The following is a 12520-nucleotide window of genomic DNA, read 5'->3' as shown; positions in this document are numbered from 1 at the left end:
ACGTAAAATAGCAAAGAAACCTAAGAATAATTTTAAACGGCAAAGAAACGACAATCACAACACATCACAAAGACAATAGCGGATAAAGCTTCTGATAGGGACCTGACACTCATTATCCCACAAAGATCTGGGCAAATAAATGAGTTTTGATTTTGTGTGTACACGGCTGAAGCAGGGGGACAATCTGATGAGAAGAGAGAGTTCCAAAGATGGGGAGCCACCACAGACAATAATTTCTATCATTGCAGGGTGCAGGACAAGCTGACCCTGGGGTCCCTTCCAGCTCTACAATTCTGTGATTCTGTGTTACCATCCATCTCATGGACCATGAACAGGGCCTCTCCCACTAATTGACAGTTTAGGATGAAAGGTACTTGGGAATATGTTCCTCCAAATATTGGGTCCAAGGTCATTTAGGGTTTTGCATCTTAGCATTAACACTTTGAACCAGGTACAGCAGCACAACAGCAGAAGCCAGTATAGAAATTTGGGGTCTGGAACCAACTCCACTTTCCTCTGCTGCCTAGTTGATCAGCCATCAACTGGGTGGGACATAAAATATTGTTATCCCTGTGCTATATCTGGGGTTTATTGGGAGTGCTCATTCATATATACTGAAATAATAGGGATGGTAGAAACAAATGGCTATTGGGATAATGTTTTTCCTGACTCAACAACAGATCAGATGGTTGTGAGACCACCACCAATCTCATGCTCACAAGGGAGGTAGGACAACATTAAAATTTGCCACTCCTTCAATGACTGGTAGCATCAACTATGCCGTCCAAGCTGCATACTAAATCAGCACTAGGAACTATGCATTCAGTACTGAATGGGATTATCTAGAACTGGGTCCAACTGCTTTTTGCCCTTCCCTTGGTTTGAGTCATATGGACAGCAACATAGGGTCTCTTTCTATGGAATCTGTGCCTACCTTATTCAGGAGTGGGGGCCGCTGTAAAAGATAAAACAGTTGACATTTTTCAGACTTCAAATTTTAGTCCTACATAGCAATATGATCTCTGTACTAAGGCATATCAATAATGTGAGTGATCATAATAAAGAAGGTTGAACCGATGCTAAAGGACACTACCTTGACCCAGCTATAATCAAGTTTATCTACAGCATTCAGCAAATATTTCTTACACTTTACTTACCCCGGCTACTATTCCAGGCTGGTTCTGCTTGCACAAAAGCTGTCAATCATGTAAAATGATATGTTGGATTTGTAGAATACACAGATGGCCTAGAATGAAATGACTAGCTATCATTTGTCTGAGAAATAAAGATGGATTTATCCTCCAGTCCCTGTGATGTACAAACAGAGTGAATTAAGTATCTACAGGACCTTTTATTTCTAATGTTAAGAGAATATTTGTATAGGTTGTATTTGCTGCAATCAAAGACACAAGAGCCCTGATTATACTCCCACAAAGCTATAAATGCAAGACTTTTAGGAGCTGAAATAATATGTGGTGAGGAACAAACCAATCTCACTTTGTATTTTTTAAAGTGTTAAAAACAACTGAAACACATGTGATTACTCTTCCTAGAAAATGTTCTACTTCTGCGGTCAGAGCCAATATTGATCGGAATGCCTGCTGCTGGGATCCACAATTGCGGACTATGCAAACATAGTGTTGGAGTAGATAGGATTTTGACCTCACCCAATAAGGCTTTTCTTATGGTCTTATGTAATCTCCTGGTGAGATCTTATCATATGAAGCAACAAAAATGTAATCAAAGCATTTACCTGTGTCAGTTCATTGCTGTCCACAAGACCATTGTTGTCTGAATCATAATATTTAAACATCTGATCCACCAATAATTTCTTCAAAGCCATTTTATCTTCAACACTTCTTTCTCTTGTTTGTAGCATGTATCTTCTGTTCTGGAGATCCAGCAGAAAGTTTTTCATCTTATTGTAGTCGATTGACTTACAGTTACCCCCTGCCAAGATAATAAGATATTTAAGATTATTTGAATTAGATCTTTAAAAATGGTTTCCTACAAAAGGCAGGCTGTTTCTGTTAGCACAAATGCTACAACTGAATTTTGACCCTTAAGCATGTATAACTTTGCCTAGATCAATATATATCTTAAACAATATAGATATTAAGCAAATGGGGGAAAATGGATGAACTTGACTGTTTTTTCAGAAGTATGCAATGAAATTGGGCTTTGTCCATATGTGAGATTTCCAGCCAGCACTTCAACATATGCTTAGATACAATAGTTATTTTCTAGAATAGTGTGGGAATTAGTCCATAGCATAAATATCAATAATTAGCATAAATGACAACTCAGAAGCTAGAACAATATGACAGCATTAACGCACAAGGAGTTAAGCTGTTCAAACTTGGTTGATGAAAAGCATGTGCATAACAAAATAAAGCAATTTGAAATTCAGTTTTGAGAGAAAAGTGAAAAGTTCCACTGAACTTACCCAATGAGAGTTCAATTTTCTACTTTAAAATGTCAATACAATTACCCAGGTAATCGTTATGCATGTGAGTTTTACTCAGATAATTCAATCACTTCCTAATGATGACATTTTTCATATGTCTTTGAAAATAATTTCAGTTCTAAAGTATGAAGAATGGGTCAATTACAGAAGCTAATAAGGCTCACTAAACAGAGGTAAAGGGGGCATTCGGAAACCTGTCACCATTGACATGTCAAGCTTCTTTCACATAAATTATATTATATGGAATGAAAAAATATATAATTAAAAGTCATCAATTACATCCATTATTTATTTAAAAATAGCAATTAAGTTCATACAGAAGAAAAGTATGGCAAATTAATTCTGGTATAGAGAGGGCATCATTTTTTAGATTAAATGAATCACAGTGATTAGTGAATTGAAATAAGAGACAACCTTGCATGCTTGATTCCACTAAATGGATGAATATATATAAAATCCTTAGAGCTATTCAAGGCAGTCTGTGGGGTGGGGGGAACCCAGAAAAAAACACTACTAGGCTATTTTAAAGGCTCGGTTCAAGACTAAAGCTCATTGGATTTGTTGCTCATTTTTAGTTTAACGTACTTCATACCAGTAGGGTTGTTGTGAGGATACAATGGGGCAAGAGAGAACATTGTATGAATGAATGAATGATTTATTTCAGCTTTAAGCTCATATACATATAAAAATAGACACAGCGAGACATACTTGCTTTACAATTAATAAAATAAACATAGAACTAAAAATATAATAATTACAGATAATATAAATTAGGAAAAACGATACGGTAAAAGCTTTCAGAATTTATGTAACAATCCATTTCGCCTCTTATAGGACAGAGCAGAAGTTAAAAATCATGCCACTTGCAAGGTTCAGTATCTTGCAATAATAGGGCGAGATGAGTCTCTACTGGAAGTCCAGAGAATTTTGGGACTAATGGACTCAATAGGTTTTTTCGGACAGCACTATACAGAGGGCATGTAAACACTATGTGCTGAAGGGATCCCGTTGACTGGTTATCACAGGAACATAAAACTGAGACTCGGCCCTTAGAGAATCTGTGAAGAAAGACGTTGGAGGGAAAAACATTGAACCGTGCTTTAATAAATGCAAAGCGATGGCTGGCAATAGAGAGGGATGATAAATAAGCTGGAACGTGATGTGCGGGAGTAACGCCCATATGCCGAGGTGAACCCCCCCCCCACGCCCAACATAAGATTATGTTGCAACTCTGTGTCATCCAATCTCTGATTGATAATTTTTTTAGCTGTGGTAAGATCAAAATTTAAAGCTTCCAGGGGGGAGATTCCAAAAAGCAAAAGCTTGGCATGGATCTTGCTGGCCCAGGGACTGGTGAATTCGTCACACCATAAACATTGGGCTAGATAATAATCAGGTAATCTGTGCCAGAATGTTAGCCAGTAGTTGAAAACCCGTTTCCACAGAAGTGTCTCTAGCGAGGGGATCTTCAGTTCCAGACGTATAGCTGCATTGCTCACACATGAGGGAAGTTTCAACAGGTGGAGTAAAAATTGATTTTGGAGGGTCTCAAGAGGGGGAAAATTTGCCAAAGCAGCCCAAAGTGATGCAGCATAATCGAGTATGGCAGCTATTCTCGCATTAAACACCTTCAACCCCGAAGGCACATGCAGAGCCCCATCTGTGAAATTAAACTGGAGAAGTGCGTGGGACACAGTTTTAGCCTTATTGAGGAGATATTGAATTTGTGCTTTCCATCTCAAGTTTTGTTGAAAAAATATGCCTAAATATTGGAATTTGGAAACTTGTTCCACTGTTGCTCCATCGAGCTTCCACTTGTATTGTTGAACATTGTATGTTGCTTTGCGCTCCTTGGAGAAGAAAGTGGAATACAGATGGGAAAATGAGATAAAAATTAATAATATTAATACTACATAACATATGAATATAAATAAATAATATGAACTAAAATGCAACGAAAGCTCATACCAATAACAAACTTAGTTGGTCTCTAAGGTGCAACAGTGGTACCTCAGGTTACGTACCTGATTCGTTCCGGGGTGTGGTACATATCCCGAAAAGTACGCAACCCGAACAATTGCAAAAGCACGCTTCTGTGTATGTGCAATCTGTGCAGATTGCTTCTGCGCATATGCAAACTGCGCAGAACGCTTTTGCACATGTGTGCGCAGCGAACCCAGAAGTAAACGCTTCCGGGTCCGCCGAGTACGCAACCCGAAAGTATGCAACACAAAGCGTATGTAACCCGAGGTACGACTGTACTGAAAGGAAGATTAATCAAGTTTGCATTAAACTGTTAGCTGTACCAACCTTCTTCACATCTCTAATTATTATTAAAATAAACCCCCTAAACAAAACTAGCCACTCTGAGGAAGACACGGATATAAATTCTGACTCTTCCTGAAGGGTACTGTGCTTCCCCATTCTTACTAGTTACACACACAAACACACACTTGGGTACAGCATTTAGGTCACCAAGACACTTTGTTGCCTGAGGGAAGGCAAGATGGTGCCAGATGTCTACTGGACTGGATATTGAACTTTACTTCAACACTGGAAACAGAGACCATGCCTGATAGCTCTGTACTCCAGCATCTCATCACAATTGCTTGCCCCTTAGCATCTGCCACCTGAGGTGACTGCCTCACTGCTAATGGGAGGGACCACCCTGTACGCACACAGAATGTGAACTGTTAATCAAAATGGTTTATTAAAACCAAAAAAACCCCACCCAGCTTCATTGTAAGGCAAATAAGAATGAAGAAAGAGGAGAGTTTCCACAGTTGTGGAATTGTTGTCACAGAAAGTCAGACTTGGGAGCTCCTATGATTCAGGTGCTTTTGTTATGTTTTCAGCCCTTGTAAGGTTGATTTATCTACCTTTTCTGGACCCAACTCATTATGTTTCTAGATCACATCTGCTAGGAAATATATTAGAGATACTAGCAACAGTTAAAGATGCTATTTTGAGCGTTCCAACATGATAATAGCAGTAATTTCCTTCAGCAAGTACCTGTTCACTCTGAACATCACCCAGCCTTGGAATTACAATTCTAGTCATGCTACTAAAGAAGCCATCCAGCATGTTTCCCATCTCAGTCAGAAGCCTATACAAATCAAGTCAATATTTAAACAACTTGCCTGAAAGCCTGTCATTATGCTCATAATGTACAATAATGGTGATAGTTTAGTGTAAGGGAGGGAGTCTTGAGCTAGATCATCTGCAATCTATAAGCACACAATTTCATTTTCCATTTTCAAAAGTCAGGTAGCAGTCCTAATTAAGATGCTCTCATTTCCAGCTATTTCCCACAGTTATGTTTGTATTCTTTTGACCCTAAGTAATGTTATTTCCCCCTTTCTTTCTACACCTCACTTGTACAGCATGGAAATGACATTCACAGTTTTACCAAGAAGAGAACATACATAGACACTCACTGTAATTTTACAAATTCCCAGAGGCTTTACAAATATTCATAAAAACTGTATTATTTTGGTTTGTCCTCACATAACAAGCGAACTAACGTGACTGAATATAAGTTTAGAAGCATAACTAGAGGAAGAACAGAATTTTCAGAGATATTACAGATTCTCTCTCTCTCTCTCTCAATCCACCATTATTTGTGGAGAAGACCATGAATGCAATCCATAAACTGTAACGAAAGTTTACATCTTATTGGAATTATTAGCACTGAATGGCCTGACATGTACCATTGTGATGGAGCCACACAACGTTCTGTGGCCTGAGTAAAATAGCAAGCAATTTATTGTACTGCTTGCAATATGATACCATTTTACTTGTAGTATTCGTAGCTACTATCCATCTACCAGCTTTCAAGTTATTTATTCTAGCACTAATAGCTTTAACCATCAGGTAAGGTTGATTTGAACTGTGTTTCCAGTGTAAATCTTTCCTCACCCCTTCTTTCCTGGTGGTGAGGGACCAAGGACTCCATTTTGTAGTTCACCTCAGGTGTCAAAAACCTGCTCTCAGTCTAACCTACTTCAGAGTACCATTGTGAGGATAAAAGCAGTGGTGGCCATGTGTGCTTCACAGAGGTCCTAGGAGGAAGGTGAGATAAAAAGTATAATAAAAAGGGAAAGAGCGGGTTAAATTTTAATACCAAAAGAGGCAAACCAGTGAGCAGGTAAGGTGGTGGATAGTTCAGCTCACCTTACCCACACACTTCTTAGACCACCTACTTCCCATTTTATATGTGAAGAAAGAAGACATGTGGACAAACATGTCTGCCTCTGTCATGTTTGATTTGGCCATGAGAAACAAACAGCTCAAGTTATAGTTTGACTAGTCTGGATACATAGAAGAAGGAAAAAAATCGGCCCAGGATTTGCCAAATGGTTGATACTAGTCCTCCTACGAAGAAGCCAACTATGTGGATAGTTGAAGGATCTCCAGCCTGCACTGCTCATCAGTAAAGTAGTGGCCATTATTTTTAAATCCCACTCCTTTTTGCATTGGAAATGTTTCACATACTAGGGCAATTGTTTGTTGAAAGATAGCGACTTCACCACACCATATTTACAGAAAACAAAAGGAATCATTGCATTTTTCCCTGCATTGCCACTTTTAATAGCTAGTTTTTTGTCTATTCAACCCCGCTTATTATAGAGACTTTGTTTGCTATACATTACCAGGAAATAAGTACAGGCAGCCAGTGATGTGACATATGTCAATGGGACATACAACAAAGTAAGAAGGACCTTGAGAAAGACCAGCATGGCTTTTTGTCTAGAATTTAATGTTAGTTCTATTCAATATTTTAAAATGGTTTGATTTTCTATTCTACTAAATCACTGTGTGGTTAAATGAAACTCCTAATGGAAGTTACTTCTGCTAACCTTTCCATCCCGTGTTCTTTTTGACTATTTTTCAAAGGTTCATTCAAATGATTCATAGATTCAAGCAATTTGTATTTTATTCCCCCCCCCAATCTATGCCATAATTTGTTTCTCAATACTTGAGATTTATGTCATGCTTTTTATTGGCTTCAAACAGGGGGCTGAGATCATAAATCCACCTTTCCCCCTCATACATATGCAAAAACAAAGTTATGACAGTGAACCAATAAGAATGTCACTTTACTCCTTTTCTGTATATGAAGTAATTATTCAAAACTGGTGCTCTTTTGTCATAGTACAAACAAAAAGGAGCATATTTGTTCCCTTGTGTTTCATAAGCCACTGCATCTTTGTGGTAGTAACTTTTGAAACTATTGTAAGGTAGTGATTCAAAGTGGGCTTCAAACTAAGATGCTACACACAAGCAAAGTACTAAACAATATTCTCTGTTTGTAAGGTTAAATACAGAATTAAATACAGGACTATTTATAAAAAGGTATGAACTGAACAAGATACAGTCATTCTTGTGAATATATGTGTTAAAGGTAAAGGTAAAGGTACCCCTGACCGTTAGGTCCAGTCACGGCCAACTCTGGGGGTGCGGCGCTCATCTCACTCTATAGGCCAAGGAAGCCGGCACTTGTCCACAGACAGCTTCCGGGTCATGTGGCCACCATGACTAAGCCACATCTGGTGAACCAGAGCAGCACACAGAAATGCACTTTACCTTCCTGCCGGAGCGGTATCTATTTATCTACTTGCACTTTGACATGCTTTCAAACTGCTAGGTGGGCAAGAGCAGGGACCGAGCAACGGGAGCTCACCCCGTCGCGGGGATTCGAACCACTGACCTTATGATCAGCAAGCCTGAGGCTCTGTGGTTTAGACCAGAGTGCCACCCGCATCCCAGATTAAAGGAAGTGGGTTCAAAGAAGTGGCACTGTTTGAAATCTGTGTGGACTTCTGGGCATTTCCTGTTTTCCCTGGAAAATGAATCTACGGTATTCTGTTTTCTGCTTTATTGATTTATTCATCAATTACATTTATATCCCACCTTCTCCTCTCAGGAGTTCAAAGTGGCATACGTGGTTCCTCTTCCTACCAGTTTTATCCTGACAACAACTCTGTGCTATAGGTTAAGCTGAAACTAAGTGAATGGGCAGAGGTCACCCAGTGAACTTCATGGCTGAGTGGGGATTTGAATCCAGGTATTGGTCTAATACCCCAACCATTAGACCACATTGGCTCTCATCACAGAATACTACAGCTGAATAGAACTTCAAAGTTCTTTCCTGATTTTCATCCAAAGTCTGTGTTGCTATTTTGAACTTTTACTGACCAAAATAACCTAAGTTCAAAATTTCAAAATAGTTTTCTTAGGTTCTCGAAGACTGCATGCAGCAAACAAATAAAGGGCTGCTGATGTAAGATGGAGGCCTTGTCCAATATTCATTACTCAAAGTCTTCTGCATAGTGGATATGTGGTATTACACTTTGCAATTAAAAAAAGCCTTCACTTTGTGAAGGAAAGAGTGTAGGCAGTTGGTCAAAACTGGAAATGCTCTTCCTAAAGAAAACTGCAAATCAGGAACCCAATAAGGCCAGTCCGCAACCCCTCCCTCCTGTGAAGGGGAGTGGCTTTGTTAAGCTTTGGCTTACAGACTGTAAAACTTCCAATTTTAAAATAGTAATGCTTTTGTTAGGCCCACAACTGAGGTTTTTGAGTCAATAAAATCTCCGTTTCAATTTTATTGATTCAATAAAATATCAGTTCAGCTTGTAATTGAACATATTCAGAGCAGAGATTATTCTTAGTTGAAGAAGAACAAAGCAAAAAGTGTTTTTTGAGCATGTTTGGTCGACAAACAGAGAAACTGTTTAATACAGCAGTGCCAAACATTTTTTTTTAAAAAAAAAATATTTGCTGACCTTTTGTTGAATGAAACTTTCACGAATTGAAACTTTCAGAAAAGATTAGGTAGGGGAGAGGTGAGGATACATTTCTGTTTGTTTTATTTAATAAAACTTACAAGGGAATCACTCCAAAGGCATCCCAGGAAGGGGTTGAAGAAGATTCTGGTCCTCTCTGCCTTTGAAAGCGAACCTTCCCATTTCACACCCTTTGGGCCCACATGTGGATCAGAATGTTAGAAGTGGCATAATCAACAGACCAAACTACACACATGTCTGTACTGTACTTTTTGGGACAGCCATCTTTCCCCCCTGTACAATTCCCCGGGAAGGTTCTACATATTAAGATATACAGTCACCTCCTGGAAGCATTTTAAAAGCCTCCCCCTTTTTTACTGCATGAATATAGAGTTTCCTTAAGAGCTTCCAGTGTTTAAAAGGTTAAAGGAAGAAAGAGGCAGCCCGTGGAACATCTGATTAACATCTTTGTGTAAATGTGGGCAGATTTTTAAAGGATTTTTAGAAGAAGAAGAAGAAGAAGAAGAAGAAGAAGAAGAAGAAGAAGAAGAAGAAGAAGAAGAAGAAGAAGAAGAAGAAGAAGATGAAGAGGAGGAGGAGGAAGAAGAAGAAGAAGAAGAAGAAGAAGAAGAAGAAGAAGAAGAAGAAGAAGAAGAAGAAGAAGAAGAATCCTGTAAATGGGACAAAACAGAGCCAGGTTTGGGGGGTTTTTTGTTGCTTTTTTGTGGGGGGATGAAACCAGCTCAGGGTGGACATAATAGTGCCCTACCAGCTGGAAGGAGCACAAGTCCACAGCTTTCAGCTGACCACCCTTTCTTAAGGGGAAATTCTCTTCTCTCCAGTATAACAACAGAAAACCAACACCCCACTCTGGTGGGATGGTAATATTTTCAGGAAACTTGGAGCAGGGGGATTCATCCCAGCCTCAGTTTTGTAGCTGCCTGTTAAACTCCTTACTGTTGAAATTCTTGTTGACTGCTGTGAACAACATAACAAGCCCCCATAACCAACCTGCATCTATCTCTATTTGGGTCAATTCTGTCATTTATTCCTTGTAAATCCGAATGTTCCTCATCCCAACCTAAACACCTCTCTTGTTCCTGGGAGTATTTGTTTTGGCAGTTTCCAAGTGTCTCTTTGCCATGTCCAGTGCTGGGAACTACAATTCCTCAGGGATAATATACAATGAGAACACTTGCATGTGGTACCATCAGCTTGCATCATTCAACTTTATCAACCAGGCAAGAAATCTTGGAATACAGGTAAGTCCAACCCCCATTGCTTGCTAAGAAACAGTTACTGAGCTGACTCTGAAACATGGAGTGTTGCCTCATCACTAAAAATAATAATAATAAACGCAGTGGTAGTCAGCAGGAGGAGCAGAGACATCTAATAAAATTGTTTATATATTTTTTCAGATTTAAATGCTTCTATATTTATTATTATATTCAAATTGCACTTTATCTATGGCTACAATAGTGCTTACATAGCTATTGTATGCTGCCCTGAGATCACTGCTGATGAAGGGCAACAATAAATAAATGAAATAACTCATTGGGACATCCCACATGATTCAGGAGGATGACTAAGTCACTGTGTCTTTCACCATAATGCAAAATGCAAAAAAAGAAAGAAACTTACACACCTCCTCTTGATGGCAGAGAGAGCTTATTTATTCAATTTGCAAATTACCCAGTGTAGCAGAAAGAAGCAACACATGTGTATACTTCACCTCACAAATTGAAATATACAAAACAGCCCTTTAAGCCAAATCCAAACACATGGAAACACAAGCTGGTCCAACCGCCTCTGCCAACATACAGTGGTACCTCGGTTTATGAACACAATTGGTTCTGGAAGTCTGTTCATAAACTGAAGCGTTCATAAACTGAAGCGAACTTTCCCATTGAAAGTAATGGAAAGTGGATTAATATGTTCCAGATGGGTCCGCAAGGTACTCAACCTGAAGCGTACTTAACCCGAAGCATGGGTGTAATTGGTTCCGGAAGTCTGTTCATAAACTGAAGCGTTCATAAACTGAAGTGAACTTTCCCATTGAAAGTAATCGAAAGTGAATTAATCCGTTCCAGATGGCTCTGCGGTGTTCGTAAACCGAAAATTCGTAAACCGAGGTGTTCGTAAACTGAGATTCCACTGTACTCAGAAGCAATGCCCACATGCTCGCAGCATACCAGATATGACTCTGCATGTGTACTAAACTACACATGTAGAGCTCTTTTACATGAGGGTTCCCCCATTGGCCTATGGTCCCCCTTCCTTGTGTAGAGGAGCACGCCAGAGATCTGGACAACAGGGTGTAGCGTCTGAGTGCATCAGCAATGGGGGTGCTAGCCCACAAGCCCTGTGACTTCCCTTGAGACTTTTTCCAATGACTGGGTTGATCATCTGAACTCCGCTTCATTCATAAAAAAATATTGTGATTTTAGGGTCCTTTTCTTTTCGAGCATGAAACTACAGCATTTTAGGGGTTGTCTTCCACTCATCTTTTGCAAAGCAGTTAATCATACGCACTACTATCTGAAATAACACGAGACAAGAAATACCTAAATATAAACTGGTTTCATATCAATATTTTGTCAAGTAAATAACATGTCATGTTCCTGCAGTTTAAAGTTAGGCTTAGCATTTGAAACCACCATTTCAAATTTGAATTAGATTTACATAAGATCTCTTTTTACCCCCTGAGAGTCCAATACTACTTTCTTCACTTATGAATCACTATGACATACACGGTTATGGTTTGCACTGCCAGCTTATAGGGGAACTTCCAATGCCTCTGAAAACAAAACAAATTATTTATTCTCACTTAAATTATATATGGTGCCCATGAAGATAAATACTATTGAGGCTGAATTAAACAGACATTAAAAGATTGACATTAGAATTTCAAAGCACTTATCTCATTCATACTTCTATCAGGAGTAGCTACTATTTATGCATTTTTGAACAATGCAATTCTAACACAGCTCCAAAGCTGGCATATTGTCAAGGAAGGATACACGAATTGAATAGGAAGGCTGTTTTGAGAAACGAATAGCTACAACATGATACATCCTTTTGTAAGTATAACCGTCACTCTAAGATTTGGTAAATAGCTCAAGATGATATGATGTTTTACTAATGGAAAGATCCTCCCCCTTTTTCTAAGAACACAGAAACACATACGTATTTAACAAAATGTATATACTGATTGCTTTTTTTAAAAAATGTGTTTGCTGTACTGAAATGAAATGAAGATAGCATC

The 12520-nt window shown here is 38.9% G+C and overlaps 1 protein-coding gene across 4 annotated transcripts in view; it reads right to left on the bottom strand.

The window, feature by feature from the left end:
* The window catches only part of FSTL5 (follistatin like 5), a 323696-nt gene that overhangs the window by 140992 nt on the left and 170184 nt on the right, over positions 1-12520 (bottom strand). For 2 of the 4 annotated variants that reach the window (XM_060278679.2, XM_060278680.2), the window contains exons 5-6: positions 1754-1950; positions 935-955 (exon numbers count right to left, since the gene is read on the bottom strand). In XM_060278679.2, coding sequence (XP_060134662.1) covers positions 935-955; positions 1754-1950 — 218 coding nt within the window. The remainder of the gene's footprint in view (positions 1-934; positions 956-1753; positions 1951-12520) is intronic. The other 2 variants (XM_035112814.3, XM_060278681.2) reach the window with 1 other exon arrangement.

Source organism: Zootoca vivipara, chromosome Z1 (genome assembly GCF_965207765.1).
Source record: "Zootoca vivipara chromosome Z1, rZooViv2.hap1.1, whole genome shotgun sequence".
Taxonomy (NCBI): domain Eukaryota; kingdom Metazoa; phylum Chordata; class Lepidosauria; order Squamata; family Lacertidae; genus Zootoca; species Zootoca vivipara.
This window is presented reverse-complemented; position numbering and strand designations above follow the sequence as displayed.